Source organism: Phacochoerus africanus, chromosome 4 (genome assembly GCF_016906955.1).
Source record: "Phacochoerus africanus isolate WHEZ1 chromosome 4, ROS_Pafr_v1, whole genome shotgun sequence".
Taxonomy (NCBI): Eukaryota; Metazoa; Chordata; class Mammalia; order Artiodactyla; family Suidae; genus Phacochoerus; species Phacochoerus africanus.
This window is the reverse complement of record NC_062547.1, coordinates 136,763,077-136,781,556: the sequence shown is the minus strand read 5'-3', so window position 1 is coordinate 136,781,556 and position 18,480 is coordinate 136,763,077. Positions and strand designations below refer to the sequence as shown.

The following is an 18,480-nucleotide window of genomic DNA, read 5'->3' as shown; positions in this document are numbered from 1 at the left end:
AACTATCTTAATGGTACTAGGCAACACTTAGAGAGCACCGCGTGCCCAGCACTACTCCAATGGCTGTTCTTTTTCTAAATTACTTCTTTATTTTTTTATTTGTCTCTCTTGGGGTCATACCCATGGCATATGGAGGTTCCCAGGCTAGGGGTCCAATCGGAGCTACAGCTGCTGGCCTACACCACAGCCACAGCAACACCAGATCCAAGCTGCGTCTATGACCTACACCACAACTCACGGCAATGCTGGATCCATAACCCACTGAGGGATCGAACCCACAACCTCCTGGTGCCTAGTCGGATTCATTTCCACTGTGCCACGATGAGAACTCCTGCTCTTTTTTTAAAATGATCTTTATTTTTTTCAATATAGTTGATTTACAGTGTTCTACTGTACAGCAGAGTGACCTAGTCATACGTATGTATGCATATATTCCTTTTCTCACATTATATATGTGATACATATGCACGTATTCTTTATATGCATATATATACACACACACACATATGCATATATTCTTTTTCTCACATTATCCTCCACCATGTTCCATCACAAGCAATGGATATAGTTCCCTGTTCTATACACCAGGATCTCATTGCTTATCTACTCCAAATGCAATAGTTTGCTCTAACAGCTGTTCTTGAATTAATTTATTATTAGTTCCTATACCAACTCTGATAGTGGGTGCTACCATCATCCCTACTTAATTTTTTTTTTTTTTGCTTTTTAGGGCTGCACCTGCGGCATATGGAGGTTCCCAGGCTAGGGGTCCAATCGGAGCTACAGCTGCCGGTCTACACCACAGCCACAGCAAAGTCAGATCCGAGGTGCGTCTGCGACCTACACCACAGCTCACAGCAATGCTGTATCCTTAACCCACTAAGCAAGGTCAGGCATCAAACCTGCAATGTCATGGATCCTAGTCAGATTCCTGTTCCACTGTGCCAGGGTGGGAACTCCCTTCTTTTTTTTTTTTTTAGGGCCACAACTAAGGCATATGGAAGTTCCAGGCTAGGAGTCAAAAATCAGAGCCACAGAAATAGCAACGCTGGATCCCTGACACACTGAGTGAGGCCAAGCATCGAACCTGCACCCTCATGGATACTCGTTGGATTTGTTTCCACTGTGCCACAACGGCCACTCCCCCATCACCCCTATTTTACAGCTGAGATACCTGGATCTCAGGTTAGTTTAATAAGGTCCTACATGTTGGAAGTGGCAAAAGAATCCAGATTACCGCAGAGCCATCCAGCACTCCCCACGACCCCTGCTCCTCTTGGCCACCTGCTCATTGCCAATGCCCTTGAGTTAACCTGAAGCCAAGTCAGGTGGCTTCCCCAAGGACTGGGATATATATGCAGATCAGACGGTGGCTTCTGCAAGCTGCAAGTCCTCCAGTGGCTTTCCACTGTTTTCTCACAGCCCTCAGGCTCAGCTGCAGGGCCTACCAGGCCCTGCGTCCACACAGACAGCCGCCCTGGCAGTCTCCCTTCCAAATACTTTTCACCCTTGGCACATGGGAGGGCCCTGCTGGGACACGCTTCTCCCTGCCCACGTGGAGGCAGCCTGTTTCACCTTTAGGGTCTTAGTCCCGCCTATGGCAGCTCTGGAAAACCTTCCCTGATCCCAGGCTGGGTTCTAGGCTGCCTCTGAACTCCCACAGCCTCTGCGTTGGGATCTCCTGGGCTCCTGCCATGTCTTTCCTACTAGAAGGTAAGCTCAGTGAGGTCTGGCCAGGTCACAGGCTGCAGCAGGGCACAGGGGGCCTGGCACCTGCTAGGTTCTACCTAAGGCTTAATGACTCAAGAGCTTCCCTGGATCTGCCACCACCTTTCTAGGGCTATAGCTGAGTTCTCTGATTCTCACAAAGGAACCCCTGTACATTCCTAGAAGACCCATCTACAAACACGGCAACCCAAACATCTGTTTTGAATTACCAAAGGTTAGGCTTAAAAAAAGGGCTCATTTACTCTCCTATAATGCCTCAGAATTATTTACGAAAACCAAAGATTAAAATGGACGCCGGAGCTCCTGTTGTGGTGCAGCAGAAACAAATCCGACTAGGAACTATGAGGTTGTGGATTCAATCCCTGGCCTCACTCAGTGGGTTAAGGATCTAGCGTTGCAGTGAGCTGCGGTGTAGGCCGAAGAAGCGGCTCGGATCCTGTGTTGCTGTGGCTGTGGTGTGGGCCAGCAGCTGTAGCTCCGATCCGACCCTCAGCCTGGGAACAAAAAAAAAAAAAAAAAAGGATAAAATAGACACTGATGAACTGGAGGCCTTGCCATGGCAAGGAAGTTGGAAGCTTTTGGAAAACAAGCAAGTTTCTCAGAAATGAGTGTTTACTATTTTTCTCTCTTTTGGCAGAAATTGACAAATTGTCTTTAAAGGTCTGCTGCCTAGCAACCAAGTTCTGCGGAGCTGCTTGGGAGATGCTAATTGTAGCATCTTTGAACAACTTCAAGGTCTAAACTCTAATAACCACCGTGGGTGCCAGAGGTGCCAATGCAGCTCTGAAGGGAGCTGAAGACCCCACTCTGCCCAGATGGGGGGACGCCGCACAGGGCATGCCCTCTACTTCCTCTTCCCAAGACTGAAGGCCGCAAGCACTGAAAAGTCTCCCGAGCCCTCTGAGAGACCACTTCCCCAGGAAGAACCCCAACACAAGCTCTGCCAGAAAGGGTCAGTGGAGTCTGACATGATGTCCCAAAGCAAACGAAGGCAACTTTCACTGTGCTAAGAGTTCCTGTATGTGATCACAAGATTTATGAATGTTATTTGAATATTCCATTCTGGGACCTTGGTTTCGGCTTCCTTTTCTCAAGGGTGAAGTATTGTGTGGCAGCCTATTTCAGATCAAGAGCCACCAAGAGGAAGTTCAGTTACTTAAGGAAAAGCTCCGGCGCTTACCATAATTACAAAATATGATTATTTGTGTAATTGTTTGTTTAACGTCCATCTCCTCTAATGATCAAGCTGAGAGAGGCAGAAACTGCATGTGTCTTGTTTACCATTGTGCTTTGTTTGTGGCACAGTGCCTAGCACCCAGCAGGTACTCAAGAAATGCTTGTGGAATAACTGAGTGATGGAATCAATGAGCCCCAGCATTTGTCTGAAGTAGGACTCAACTCTGAAGCTTCCTGTCCTACTTAGCAGGGAGAGAGCACAGGCAGAGGGCTGGCCCGAAGGATTCCTCACGAGGACCTCAGGAACACTGGACCTTGGTCACTGTTCTAAAGCCAGTGACAATGGCTTTGGCCAGCACGGCCTCTCCTTGACTTCTGGTTCACGTCGGAAGTCCCAATGCAAGGCTAGGAGTGGCCCTCTCTCTCTAATTTCCCAAAGATGTTTGAGAGTCTGTCCTGAAAGAGCCAAGTAAAATTACTACCAGATACTTCAATTAATATCACAATGTTTTTCAGAGCACCACATCTCATTAGAAAGAACAGCTAATAGTCAAAAGGAATTGCTTTGGTACAGTATGCCAGGTGCTGTGCTACATGCTACATAATATCACCTCATTCATTTAACTCCCATTTTACAGATGTGGAGACTGAGGCTCAGAGACAACAAACCCTTGTCTGAGATCTGTGCTGTCCCTTCACCACTGCAATGCTCTTTGCAAGCAAACCAGTCAGCTGTTTCTTCTTCTTCTATTTTTTTTTTTTTGCTTTTTAGGGCTACACCCATGGTATATGGAGGTTCCCAGGCTAGAGTTTCAATCAGAGCTGTAGCTGCCAGCCTATGCCACAGCCACAGCAACAAGGGATCCAAGCTGTGTCTGCAACCTACACCACAGCTCACGGCAACACCGGATCCTTAACCCACTGGATGAGGCCAGGGATCAAACATGCATCCTCATGGATGCCAGTCGATTCATTTTCCGCTGAGCCACGACGGAAACTCCAGCTATTTCTTAAAAAAAAAAAAATCAGGAGTTCCCATTGTGGTGCAGCGGAAACGACTCTGACTAGCATTCATGAGGACGAAGGTGGTGTAGGTCGCAGAGGAGGCTCAGATCCTGCGTCGCTGTGGCTGTGGTGTAGGCTGGCAGCTACAGCTCTGATTCGACCCCTAGTCTGGCAACCTCCAGCGGCCCTAAAAGACTAAACAAAACAAAACAAAAACAGCTCTGAAGTTCCCACTGTGGCGCAGTAGGTTAAGAATCCGACTACAGCAGCTTGGGTTCCTGGGGAGGCAGAGGTTCGATCCCTGGCTGGTACAGCGGGTTAAACTATCTGGCGTTGCTGCAGCTATGGCGTAGATCACAGCTGCCGCTCGGATTTCGTCCCTGGCTGTGTCATTTCCATATGCCACAAGCGTGGCCATAAAAAAAAAAAAAATCTTTTTCTTGGGCTGGAAACTGATAGAGTGTCTCTGCCAAGAGCATACTTAAATACTGAAAATTAGGCATAAAACACCAGAGAGGGGCTCTGGAATGAGCTCCCCTCTGCCCAGTCCCATTCACGCTGCCACTAGGCTAATTTGGTCAGACACTTACACGCACGCTCACACACACAGACACACACACATGCACACACACTCAACATCTTTTTCTCTTTCACAAGGATAATAGCACTTCCTGCTCTTAAAGAGAATTTATTACACACATTTCTTTTGCAAGACAAGTCCCAGAGGCCAGGAGGCCTTTCCAGCTGGCGGGAGAAGCAATGTTTCTGACTATAGGAGAAGTGGTTCTGTCCCCCACCGCAGAGAAAGACAGCAGGAGGCTCTGAAAGCAGGCGCTTGGCGCAGCGGAAGGGCTCTCCCCTCCCGGCGCACCTGCTTCCCAGGGTAGCAGAGGAACTGTAGGCTAGAAACGTGGCTCAAAACCACAGGGGCATTCAAAAGCCCTTTTTGGGGGGTGGGGGGCTCTCCTGTTTTACCTCTCAAGTTTGGAAGCTTTTTGCGTTTTACTACAACACATGCCATCATTGTTTTAATATAAAATATGTTATTTCAAACAGTTGGATAACATCTCTGCTCCTCCAGGAACGTACCTTATTTATCCTGGAGCTTTGCACCCAAACACAATCTGGCCACCCCTGCCTTTCCCCAGGGTAGAAGGAGCCCATTCTCAAAAGCAATGGGTCGAGCAGATACACTGCATTCTCACGCTGCACTCGCTGCCTTTTCTAGGCAGGGTCATCCTTACGTGGAGTCTGGAAGACATTCCACTGGCGGCGGAGGCTGTTCATGGGGTCACCTCTTTTGCCCAGGCCCTGTCCCGGGGCAATCGTCTGAGCGCTGATGAAGGCCCCCATGCAACCTGCAGAGAGGCCCCGTTCTCTCATCTAGCAGAGAACAGTTTGCCCCCAGGGCTTAAAAAAGGAGCGCAGCTCCTGCTCGTGCTGTTCTGGGACCATCCAGGCTTCCGCCCGAGGGAGGCTAGCTTCACCTCCACTCATTTCTGGGATCTCCACCACCTCCAGGCTCCACAGGCCTCAGGAGAGTCACATCTACAGAGCAGAAAGTACAGGGCGAGGCTCTACAGATGTTGACCTTGAGGCTCAGAGAGCTACTGCTACTTGCCAAGGTCACAGAGCTCCTCCGTGGCAAAGCTGGCCGCACCTCTCACAACTGACACTTTCCTGTGCAGCACCTGCATCCTGCTAACAGTCAGGACAAGCTCCCTGGGGACGGGGCCTGCATTTTCTGCACCCCTCGCATTAGGCTGCGCCTAGAAGGTGCTCTCGAGTTTGCTGAGTTTAATCACTACCGGGAGTTCCAGGGTCCTACCTGTGTCTCTGCTGGCTACCCTCGGGGACTCTGACTTCCTTAAAACACAACTTTCTACCCCAAGACAGCCGGCTTGGGGGGAAATCCTCACGTCTCGGCCTGCCTTCCACCTGCCTTTCTGTTCCCAGCCTGCGAAGACACAGCCTTAAACAGCTGCCTCCAAACCACAGGGCTGGCCTCCGGGTCTCTTCCTGCATGGCCCTTCCCGCCCCTGCCAGGCAGCGGGCTTGGCAGAAACCTATCAGGCTCCTAGCGGCGGTGGGAGAAGGGGCGAGCTGCGGGATGCCCGCACGCACACTCCCAGCCTTTGCTTCGGTCCCTGGACCAGGCTAGAAGGCCTCCCCTTCTTCCTTCAACCTCAGGGTCTGCCAGAGAGGCCTGAGCCGGAAACGCCTGTCTCAGCAGATGAGGAAAAAAGCCTAAGGCAGAGTTCTTAACTCTGCTTCCAGAAGGAGGGCTTTTAAAAATATGAGTACCTGGGGCCCCATTCCAGACCATTTAAGTCAGAATTCTTAGGGATGATGTGGAATAGGGCTTTGATAGTGGTATTTAAAAAAAATATAATCTGGAGTTCCGGTCGCGGTGCAGCGGAAATGAATCCGACTAGGAACTATGAGATTGTGGGTTGGATCCCTGGCGTCTTTCAGTGGGTTAAGGATCCGGCATTGCTGTGAGCTGTGGTGTAGGTTGCAGACGTGCCTTGGATCTGGCATTGCTGTGGCTGCGGAGTAGGCCGGCAACTGTAGCTCCGATTAGACCCCTAGCCTGGGAACCTCCATATGCTGCAGGAGTGGCCCTAAAAAGCAAACAAATAAATAAATAAATACATAAATACATAAATATAATCTATTGTCTGTGATCTCCATCAGGCTTTCAGAGATATGACGCACAAAGTTACGGTCATGCTATGTGGTGAGAAAGGCCAGGCCAGAAACGCAAGGCCTCAGTACAGTTTATACACTAATACTGCTTCCCCAGGCCAGGCTAATCCCGTCCTCTCCCTCTAGACTGGCCTGGCTGACTTAAGCCCCTAGGGATTGAGCTCAGCTTTCTTGGGATCCCGCTGGCAGGCAGAGCAGAGGAAGGCAGCAGCCTGTTTCCTTGGGTCAGCCCCACCTTTTCCCTCCACCACCAAACGGATCCTGGGACAGCTTCAGATCTAATGCACTTCCATCAAAAACCTGACCTCCTAGGAATCCCAGGGCTTGTCCCTTCAGCCCCCAGTACTGAGGCTTGAGCTTCCCTTTCATTCAGGCTGAGAGAGGCCACCCACTGGTTAACATCCAGAAGGGAAGCTAGGCCTCAAGGCCTTGGCCCTGTCCAGGGTCCTGACTCCTGGTCAGAGCACTCTGTTCCAGCCTGGGGCACCGGTTTCCGGTGTACAGGGGGCCCTTTGACTTGCACCCTCAAAGTGCAGTCATCCCAGGATGGCGCCCCCAGTCTCGCCTAAATGCAACCCCAGCCCTTTCCATAGCTGGGGGCTTCTCTAAGGCCAATGCAGCTGCTGTGCTAAGTACTCTCGGTCCTCAAGTTCCCACCATCACTGTCGCCTACACAGACGAGAGGATGGAGGGGAATGTGGGTCTGGGGCTCTGCAGCCACCAGGCAGGGGCTCCTGCACCAGAGACCTCAACTCGCCAGCACTGAGGCTGGGAACTCAGGCCAGACTGGGCGCAGACCACGGGAGCAGCCTGAAAACCATCCCACATGCTGCCTCCTCTGGGGACCAAGCGGAAGGAACTCCAGACCCCCCTTTCACCAGGGCGTCCAAAGCCCTCGGCCCCCAGCTCCCAGCCCCCAGCAGACGGTAAAGGCCCTTCTCTCCAGCCCATGCACAGAAAGAGAAGGGACAGCCCAGCGAGGAGATTTAGTGCAAACATTATCTGCCGCCAAATCCTCGCTTTCATCTCCGCCTTCTCATGAGCCAAATAATTTGGAAGCTTTCATTGATGGTTTCCTCTCTGCCCCACGATAACTTGGAATTTATGCCGGCTCCGGCTCAGCCTCCTCACTTAGGGGACGAGGGAAACCTCACAGGCTGCTCTCCAGCCTGCTGTGGGAGGAAAAGCTTGTCCTTGGCGACAGTTCAAGGCAGAGAAGCCTTCCTCAGCCCGCCCGCAGCCTAGGACTTGAGGGCGGGTGGCTCCAGTCAGGCCTCAGAACCCCCCTGCAGAGGCTCCTGGGCTCCAGAGCCGCGCGTAGCCAGCCCCAGCAGGGCTGGGGATCAACACCCCTGCAATGGTCTGACTCTATTTTGAGGTGGGGAAAGGTTCAAAGGCCCTGCACTGGAAAACCCAAGAGGCAGGGGAATTTTCAGCCCATGCAAATCACTCTTTCCCCTCCACCTTTGCTTGACACCTGTTTCCTCCCAGCCTGCCTGCCTATCCTGGGGGTAAATGGCAGGCCTGCCCCTGGGATCTCAGCCCTGAGAGGAGGCTCCTCCTCCCCCTGGTGCTTGGAGGGGAAACCAAGGGAAAGGACTGGCCAGTCTCGGGAACTCTCCCGCCCCCTTCTTCAGCTGAACAGCCCCCAGGAGCAGGGGGCAGGTGGGATTCTTAGAGGCAGGTTTCTCAGCTCCCAAACAGGCAGGGCAGGACGATTCCTGCCTCCCAGGACTAGGGAGGCACAAAGCTGGCTATTGTTTTACTAATCCAACCTTGGTCGGAACAGGGAACCCCTGCTCCCAAGCGGAGGTGGGGGTGGAGGAGCGGAGGCGTGGTCCCAGGGGCTCCCGGGGCCCTAGCACACACTGCCTTCTGCCTGCTCCTTCCCAGTGCACTTGGGCACAGCCGTCCTGCCCGCTGGGCAGGGCTAGACCAGGAGGGGACCAGAGCCTCAAGAGCTGCATTCTCCACTCGCACCTCACCCCAGCTTTCACTCAGATCCTTGCTGCACTCCTGGAGACACCTCCTTTCACCCCCACCCTTGCCTACAGGGCAGAAGGAGAACGCGAGGTTGGGGGATGGGAAGGAGAGGCTTCAGGTCTCAAAGGCAGGCAGTCCCCTTCCCCCATCCCCCCCCCACGTGTCCCAAGGTAGGCCAGCTCTGGAGGAGGTGGGGAGTCCTTTCTCAAACATGAGGCTCTGAGGAATGCCCCCCCAGGGGCTGGCTAATGGCCGCAGCTCCAGGACTGCCCTTGCAGTGAGGGCTGCAGGGCTCCCAACAAAGATATCCTTGATACACCAGGTCCCACGGCTCTGCCCAGCACTCTGACTCTCTGCCGACCCTTGGCCATATAACCTTGGGATCCTTGGTTTCCTTATTGTAACAGGAGGATTAAGAACCCTAGGCTAGTTCTGAGGATGAAAAAAGTCGTGTCCAAGAGTTCCCACTGTGATTGGTGTTGTCTATGGAGCACTGGAATGCACGTTGAATTCCCAGACCCAGCACAGTGGGTTAAGCATCCGGCACTGCCGGCATAGCCACGGCTGTAGTAGCGTTCAGGAACTCTGTATCCCTTGGGATGGCCAAAAAGGAAAAAAGAAAAGTAGTGCCCAGGAGTTCCTGTTGTGGCTTAGTGGTTAACCAACCTGACTAGTATCCATGAGGATCCTAAAAAATGACAAAAGGAAAAAAAAAAAAAGAGAGAGAGAGAGAGAGAAAGCCGTGTCCAGCCCAGCATGGGGCTACCCTGTGGGCTGCAGAACGTCTCTTAAGGGTCAGATTCAAGCCCCCCTCTTCTTGGATACTCAGTGCTCCTGCAGCCCTTGCCAAAGGTCACTTCTGTGCCCCACGCAATGCACTGAAGACCTAAGAGGGCGCAAAGAGGCTCTAGGATGAGATTTTTCAGGGGCTGCAGGAGGCAGGACCTCATGTCCGTTTGTTTACCCGACCTCGATGCTCTCTGCCACAGCTCCAGACGCCACCTCTCCAGCGCGCACACGGTCAAAGGAAAGAAGGCTCACGGTGCGGACGCATGTGAACCGGCCCGATAAGGAGCGGATGAGCCACGTGGACTCCATCCTTCATCCCCACACCAGCAAATCCTGTCAACTCTTGGCTCAGCCTCCAGAATGCCCCACATTTGTCTTTTTTTTTAAGGGCCTCACCTCACCCGCAGCATGTGGAAGTTCCCAGGCGAGGGGTTGAACTGGAGCTGCAGCCGCCGGCCTACACCACAGCCACAGCAACGCCAGACCCTTAACCCACTGAGCGAGGCCAGGGATCAAACCTGTGTCCTCATGGATGCTAGTCATATTCGTTTCCGCTGAGTCACAATGGGAACTCCAAGAATGTCCCACGTTTGGAGGCTGCTTCTGTTTCCACTGCCATCACCCAGCTCTGAGCCACCAACACTTCTGTCTTGGACAACTGCCAAAGACCCCTCTGCTCCCAGGCTTGTCCATCATATTCCCCTCACACAGCAGCGAGTGAGATTTTATTGAAACATCAGACTGCAGTGCCATCGTGGCTCGGAAGAAATGAATCTGACTAGCATCCATGAGGATGCAGGTTCGATCCCTGGCCTCGATCAGTGGGTTAAGGATCCAGCGTTGCCGTGAGCTGTGGTGTAGGTCGCAGACAAGGCTCGGGTCTGGTGTTGCTGTGGCTGTGGCGTAGGTTGGCGGCTACAGCTCCAATTCAACCCCTAGGCTGGAAACCTCTATATGCCGCGGGTGCCGCCCTAACAAGACAAAAATTAAAACTCAGACTGTATCATTACCCTGCTTATGGTTCTTGAGAGGCTTCTCCTCTCACTCAGATCAACAGGAAGGTTTTCATAGCAGTCTATGAGAACTGGCACACACACCCCCCATTCATTCCACTCAGCCATACGGGTCTCCTTTGGCAATGGCTGTGCCCTCTGCCAGGAATGCTCTCCCTGTGCACTTGCACGTGCCCCACACAGCCCTCCCTCCGCACAGGTCTCTGTTCCTGTTGCCCCTCCACCTGTGTCTCATCTTTCTCCAGGATGCCTGGCACTACCCACCTCTGATGGTTTCTTTTCGTTCTGCCGGGGCCAGCCGGATTTGGTGCTGCTGGGCAACTTGGAGCATCTTGATGCAGATGTAGCGTGACCTGCAGAGAGAGCAGAGCCCATGAGGGCTCCCATGTCCACAGAAAGAAGGCCTAGGAGGAAAACTCTAGCTTGAATGTTCAGCGAGTAGAGTCCTCTGTGGACTGCGCTAGTCTGGGCCTCTCTAACGACGAATGGGGACATGACGCCTCCTCCACTCACCCACCAGAAGAGGCTTGGGAGACAAAAGGACTTAGCTTATTGTGTGAGCTATGACAAGTCCCTCTGCCTCCTCCTCGGAGAAGGAGAGCTATGACAAGCCTTCCCAGGCCACTGTCCGCCTCCCAAGGATCAGACACTCCAGGACGATGCCAGTGGGTGTCCAGAGGCTAGACTGGGCAGTGGGAAGAGTGCTGCTCTAACGTGGACCCGAAGACCAGGCTTGAGCCCTGGCTCTGTCACTTAACTAGCTTATCACCCTGGGCAAATGAGTTAGGCTCTCTGAGCCTCGACCTACTTTTCCATAAAATGGGAGCTGGGAATGACTACCTCGAAGAGTCGTGGGAATGAAATACCACGTCTGCAGAGTTGCAGCACTCTCCCTGGCACACAGCACTGCCTCAAGAAACATTACCTATGATCAGTAAGGTCTGAGGGCCCTTGCTGGACTCCACTCAGGGTGGCCTCCACCCCTATGCGTCAAAGAGCAGCAGGCATGGCTGGGCAGTGGCGAGGACTGGCGCGAAGGGGCCACGCCTCAGCCTGGCCCCGCTCCGACGCAGAATACGCTTCAGCCCTGCAGGTGCCTTGCCCCCAAGGGTCCCTTGGCCTGTGATAAAGTTAGAAGCAGAGGATACATTTCTTCTCGGTTCTGCTGGGACAGAGCAAAGGCCAGGTGCTCTGATCTACTGCCGCGGGGAGGAAGAGCTGGCCAGGTCAGATACCAGAGCCAAGCTGAGCAAAGAGACTCAAAGGACCGGGAGTGAAACCTGGAGGGAGAGAAGGGGCTGGGACTTGTCATCATAGTGCATGTGTCCCCAGGCTCCTGGGATTTACAGAACTCCAGGAGCTCTAAGGGGCCTCGGAGAGCTGAGCTCTCTCCTTCCACATGTTGCCCACCACAAACGTGAACGAACTAAGATCTACAGCTGCAGGGCTCCAGGCCCAGCTGCCCTGGCAGCATAGCCGGGGCTCCTGCCAGGGTGTACTCCTAGCTGGGATCCTCCTAGCAGCATCCCTCTCCTCCACAGGCAGACCGGAGCTCTTTTCTCCTACCAGCTCATGCAGGCCCAGGTTCCTGGAGCATCTGAGAAGAGCTGCCTCCCAAGGCGTCTCCTGACATAAACCTCCCTTCTTGCCCCATTTCAGAAGAGGTTGCCTAAGCCCCATGTGCTCTGTAATAGAGCCTCCCACCCCATATCCAACTGATAAACTGAGCCCACACACAAGTCTGCCTCTGAGATTCTATCTCCAAGATCCCATGAAGGTCAGACTCTTTCATTAATTGCATTGGCAAAACATTTGCTGATCACCTATCACGTGCCTGATCTAGCTGGGTACAGCAGTCAGCAAGACACAACCCCTCTTCTCCAGGAGCTTACCAGTGGTCAGGAAATGATACTTGGCAGGTGATTATAATAAACAGTGACAGGTTTTTTGATCTGTTGTGTGGACACTTCCCCAGGGCCCTGGCTCAATAGGAGAGCCAGAGGGAGAGGGAGGTGTTCCTAGCAGCCAGGAACAGCATATGCAAAGGCCCAGAGGGGAGCTGATCTGTTTCAACCAGAGGAAAACACGTGGGCGTGAGAGCTAGAGCACGTGCGCGTGAGAGCTAGAGGGTAGAGAGGAGCCGAGTGAAGAAGACAGCAAGGTCCTGGAGGCCACAGTGATGCGGGGACTTTCTTAGGAGCAGAGGGACCTGGCCTCATTTAAGCTTTCATCAACACTGAGACCATGGCGGCAGTGTCCCTCCATCTAGGAATGCGGGCCTAATAATTAGTCAAAGGCTTTCCCTGTAGGAGCCCCAAGTGGAAAGACTTACTGTCAGTGGTATCAGAGTTATCGCTGCTGATGGAGTATTTTCGCCTCTTCTCTTCCATCTGCAACAAAAGGCAGGCTCCATTATACTCACAGGCAGCTTGGGAAATCCTCATCACTCCGAAAATTGCCCAATAACCAACCTCCCCACACTCACCCTGCTGCAGGGTAAGAATGAGCACAAGGCTGTGCCCAATCCTTCTCCACAGCCAGCCTCACCTTCTCCCCGCCCACCTGCAGGGGCCCTGGGGTGGGAGAGGCGGCCTCATCTCCCACCTCCTGCACACAGAGCCTTAGACAACCAAGAGTCTGCTCAAAGATGCCCCAGATGGAGAGCAAGGGGGATGAGCTGCCCCAGCTTTTTTTTTTTTTTTTTTGCTTTTTAGGGCCGCACGCGCGGCATACCGAAGTGCTCAGGCTAGGGGTCGAATCGGAGCTGTAGACGCTGGCCTACACCACAGCCACAGCAATGCCAGATCCGAGCCGTGTCTGCGACCTACACCACAGCTCACGGCAATGCCAGATCCTTAACCTACTGAGGCCAGAGATCAAACCCGCACCCTCATGGGTCACAGTCAGCTTCTTTAAGCGCTGAGCCACGACGGGAACTCAGAGCAGTTGCAGCTTCTACTCAAGGCCGCTCAGGCCCACCAGAGGATCCACCCCAAGGGGTGCCCAGTTGGGTGCCGAGCAGAGAGGGCGCAGGGCACAAGGCTGATTCTTCCGGGAGGACCAGGAATCTGGGGCAGGGGACAAGCCAGCCCAGACAGCACTGAGGCCACATCCTGAAAGGGGCAGCCAGAGGGCAGTGGAAATGGGGTGGTGGCAGGGAGGCTCTAAGCTGGGTCCCCGAGACACCGGGCCCAGGGTGACAGGGCTGGCCGGCCTCCTCTCTCCCCAGTGTCCTTCTCCAGGTAAAAGTACAGACCAAATTTATCTCTACCAGAGTACTGAGCTTCAGGGTAGGAAGGGCAGCCCGCCCACACGGAGCCCTTCCCCACGCACGCGGCCAGGCCGGCTCATGTTCCTAATGACCCAGTGAGGTGTGAGCTCTCAGCCTCATTTGCTGAGGAGGCTCGGTGCCTTGTCCTGCCCATGACTGGCTGAACTGGGATTTGAATCCACGTGGTCTGATCCCCGAGTCCACACTGAGCTGCCTTTGTGCCCTTGTCAGCTCCTGCCTGTTGGAAGTGCTTTCCCACCCACTATTTCCCCTAATCCTGCCGAGTCCTGGGTGGCAGAGCCTGCCCTTGTGCCCTCTGGGAGGGGAGCCCACTGAATGGCTTGGTAACCCACTCCCAGGTCTCACAGCTCGTCAGTGGCTAAGTCCGAGTGGGAGAACAGATCTGGGGCTCGGGGCCCAGAGAGCTTTCCTCCACGATCCTGTCTGGAACGGGGTTGCCTCACTGTCCACAGCGAAGGACACAGAGCCCGTGGCAGTGGGGAGAAAGCCGCAGGGCTCATCCCAGTGGCAGGCCGGCCGGGCTCCTCCCCGCCTCAGAATCTCATTTGCCACCTGCTGTCACCCCAAGTCTGCTTCTGCCAAGCCCTGAGGTTCGCCTTATTTTACTGTGGCCTTGCAGAAACCGGCGAGCACTGGCTCTCTAAGGTGGGGTATGACCACTCAGAACGCTGAGCTACCTAGGAAGACCCTCCTGCCTCGAACTTGACCTTAACCAGGAGCTTCTCTCCGCCCGGGGTCCCCCAACAGTAGGCTCAGGAGGACAGGAAGGCTCGTTGGGGCTGCTCACTGCCCAGCTCCAAGGGGGCAGGCCAAGGGCTCCATGGAGGGTGTGGAGGTAGAGGGATACCGGACGGGGAGCACCGCAGCCGTCGGGGAGGCAGGAAAGAGGGCTCAAATTGCTGCACGCCCACGGCTCGGGGAGAAGGGCATGCTGATACGAAGAGACCTCCCTTCACCGAGACCTCAAAACAACCTTTTTGTGCTGCCAGGCATGATGGGCTGCTTCTCTCTCGCAGGAGAAGAAAATGAAATTCAGAAGTAAAGTGACTGAGCCAGGAAAATAGTGCTCGGGAGAAGTCCGCCTTAGGAGACCGGGCTCCTGACCTTTCGACTCCTCTGCCTCCGTGCTGCAGCCGGCGGCTCAGGTCACGGACTGCATGGGGCAATAATGTTCTGCCACCCACAGGTGCCCATCTTTGCTGTCCTCCGGGGTTTGAGGGGACAGAGGTGACTTTAACACAACTCTGACCCTTGCCTACATGTGGCCAACACAGCCCTGTCACAGGCGGGGCAGGAGTGGAGGAAGAGGTGCTCGAAATGCACGCACCTGTTTCCCCTGCAATCCTCTCCCTGTTTCCCCTGCAATCCTCTCCCTGAACTGCTTGCCTCTCCACTTCCAGCAAACAGGGCGCTTCCAAGCCAGGCTCTCCCATGGCTTAAAAGCAGCAGCTCTGGATTCAGGGAGGTCGAGTTCAATCCCACCTTCACTCCGCACCAGACACACCTCCCAAAGGACACAAACTGGATCTGGATTTTTACATACATCTCCTGAACTTAAAACGTTGGCAACTGATTCAGGATTTTTCAAACACTTCGACAGGGCCAAACTAAACACATTCGTGGGCCAGAATCAGCTGGTGAGTAAGTGAGAGCCGCATAAAACCCTTAGCACAGCGGTTGGCACCCCGTATGGGTGCTGGTTATTAACACCACGGCCGACTCAGGCCGGGCGGGCAGTCCTCCGACCAGGGCCCACCTGAGGGTGGGCTCCTCAGTGAGGCAGCGGGCCTGTACAGTGAGGAAGGTGCCCCACGGCGGGACACCCTGCCTGCCAATGCCCTGCTCGTCACGCTGGTTCCTGCTGCCCAGGACCAGTAACCTGTCGGCGTGCAGACCTGCACCCCACCCTCAGCCAGCTCCCCGTCCAACCTGCCCTCCGTGAAACACCCCAGAGTCCTCCCGGGCAGGGTGTTATTAAAGGAACAGATTTTGTGGTGGCTTAATTGGAATAATAACTAGGTTTCAGAGGGAAGCCACCGCTTTGCTGCTTTCCTTTGAAACAAGTCTGTTCCAAAGGCCTCCCTGCCTCAGGTGAGCCTCTACTGCCAGTGGCTAAGAAGCCCCTCAGGAGGTCTGAGCTCCCCTGTGGGACAGCCCTTTGCCCCTTGGACCCCGTCTCCAACCCAGCAGAGGGGTCGGGGAGGATTCTTTTCCCAAAGCTGCACATCCCGGGCTGCACATGCAGCTGGGAGAGGGGGTGCTGAGATTCGGTCCCCACCTCTGGTTTCCCTCCCCCAGCTCCTCCAATCTCTCTCAAAGCAAAGGTCTGCTACGGGAGAAGCCCTCAGGGTCACAAGGTGTCTGCTTAGAGGGACAGAAAAGTGCTCCTGAAACCCTACCCCACAAAGGCAGCTGGGAAAGAAAGTGTCTCTGGCTCCAGCGCACTGGCACTCGGGCACCACCCCAGCTGGAGACACACACAGCTCTCCTTCGGGAGTGTGGCAGTTCTAGATCCCCCTCCACGAGCAGCAGCCCCACAGCCTCGCTGTGCCTCCTCTGCCCCTCCGCCCACCCTTGGCAAGTCCAGAGGGCGCTCCCCCCAGCACACCCCAGGAGTCCCCCATCTCTAGGGCCACTGCACTGGTGCAGGCCCGTCTCATCTCCTGCAGGACCCCTCATTCATCTCCCAGCTTCCACTATCATCTTCTTATAATCCAGGAGGCACACAGCAGCCTGAATGATCTTCAAAAAGCATGACTCAGATCATGTCATGCCCTATTTAAAATCTTTCAAAGGCTTCCTGCTGATCAAAAGACAACAGCTTCGGACCATAAGACCCCACATGACCCGGCCCCTGGCTCCCGCGTACTGACCACCACTCCCTTTCCCAGCGAAACTGGCCTCCCTCTAACAATCCAAGAGTCCATGGGTTCAAGACCGGTGCTCAGGTGTGCGCTCTGCCTGTCATATTCCAGGCAGTCTAGGCCCGTCTGACTCTCCATTCTTCAAGTTTCAGCTGAGATGGCACAGAGGTTGATGCCAGCTGCTTTATTTACGGAAAGCCCACCGCCCTGTTACTCAGCTTCTTCAGAACAACCGTCACAATCTGTGTTTGTTGACCTACTTGTTGAATGTCCTCCTTGGGAATGTACATTCCGCCACAGTAAAAAGCACAACCATTCGGATCCCTGCTGGCGCCCCAGTGCCCCCTGGAGTTGCACCCAGCGTATAAAAGGGGCTTGGTACACATGGCGTGCTGGGTGTGCTCCTGTCCCCACCCTCTGGAAGTGTGGGGCAACAGAGCCCAGCCGGCCTGCTCGCCGCTTGCGGGAGCAAACACCCCGGCTCAACATTTTGTCCTGTTTGCACAGCCTGCCTTCCCCATCTTAACCTCACACATTTTCCAGGAGGCTTTATTTGGTTGGGCTCCTGGCTAATGATCAATGTCAACTCAGTAATAGGGCAGCAATTTGGTGGCAGATGTTTTCTTGGCAGCACTGGCCACTGGTCTGAGTGGGGGCCTCGGGTCTGGACTTGCAATACCCATGCCCAATGCCAGCCCCCTTTAAAGACCTCTCCGCAAATAAACTCAAATAAACACCCTGGGCCTCCATGAACGCCCTTCCAGCTGACCCTGGAAACAGTGGGCCTTTCAGGCCTGCGACTGCAGCAGCTCCCTGGGCAGTTAAAACACCCCAACCTGGCCTCCGGCCTCTCCTCTCTGGGGGCCACCAGGCCTACCCGCCTGCCACCACACACAGCAGGATTTCGTCCTCCTCCTTAGAAGGGGGGAGCAGGGGGAGGCTTTCAAGCAGGCAATTTACCATTCCAGACACAATCTTTCAAAGAGAAACAAAAACTCTCCCTGTCTGAGGCAGACCGCTAAGGCGTGTGTGTAATAAGATGCTAATACAATTTAATGATATTTCGGCTGGAAAACCCGTCCTCAGAGCCTGCTTGAGTCGGGAAGGCCAGACGTTCAGAAAACAAGAGTGGCACACTCTTAAAGCTGTATAAAAAACGGGGGTCAGAGCCCCACTCTTTCCTATCTCTTGTTAACTTTAACGCCTTCTCAGGAACACTAGCTGCCATGGCAAAAATGAGTTCGTGACACACAGATGCTCAGATTTGCTTCCGCACGCACAGGGGAGCCTGAGCCCTCCTCCAACACCCATCACTGCCCACTGCAAGTGTCCCAAGGGGCACCCAGATCCCTCGAACACTATGCCCACACCCACCCACTGCTCCCAGTTCTGGGGACATACCAAGGGGATCCTGGGAGACAGAAATGGGCTTTGTCTACTTTGTCCTTTGGCACCGTCTCACCCTACTTTCCACCTCAGAGAGGGCAAAGTTCAGTCCGCTCGCTCCCACGGATGGCTGCCCATTGGCAAGTGCAGGGTCCTCTGATCCCTTCTTTAGAGAAGGGAGCTGGCTCTCTGGCCTAGCCTGGAGGGAGAGATCAAAGGTCAGCTGCATTGGGTCCTCTCCAGATCATTAACAGCAAGCGTAAGAAGAGCTAATACCAAGCCAAGTGCTTACCACAGGCCTGGCTTCGGGTTTAGTCTTCTTCTTGCAACGTAGCACTTAATCCAGACACCCACCACGAGAGAGGTACTGTTATTAGGCCCAAGTGCAGATGAAGAAATTGAGGCATGGAGCAACTGCTGCAGCTGGTGACTGCAAAGCCAGCATTCAAAGCTAGACTGCCTGACCCCAAATAACACTGTGCTCCCCCCCCCCTGCCCCCACCCCACCCCCGCAGGGGCCAGAGTGTGCAGTGCA

The 18,480-nt window shown here is 54.2% G+C and overlaps 1 protein-coding gene across 11 annotated transcripts in view; it reads right to left on the bottom strand.

Annotated features, from left to right (window-relative positions):
- JADE2 (jade family PHD finger 2) overlaps positions 1–18,480 on the bottom strand; it is a 54,618-nt gene that overhangs the window by 31,021 nt on the left and 5,117 nt on the right. For 4 of the 11 annotated variants that reach the window (XM_047778638.1, XM_047778646.1, XM_047778645.1 and 1 more), the window contains 4 exons: positions 18,238–18,375; positions 17,961–18,144; positions 12,736–12,793; positions 10,668–10,756 (listed from right to left, as the gene is read on the bottom strand). In XM_047778638.1, the coding sequence (XP_047634594.1) occupies positions 10,668–10,756; positions 12,736–12,793 (147 nt within the window). In that variant the 5' untranslated portion in view covers positions 17,961–18,144; positions 18,238–18,375. The remainder of the gene's footprint in view (positions 1–10,667; positions 10,757–12,735; positions 12,794–17,960; positions 18,145–18,237; positions 18,376–18,480) is intronic. The other 7 variants (XM_047778643.1, XM_047778641.1, XM_047778642.1 and 4 more) reach the window with 2 other exon arrangements.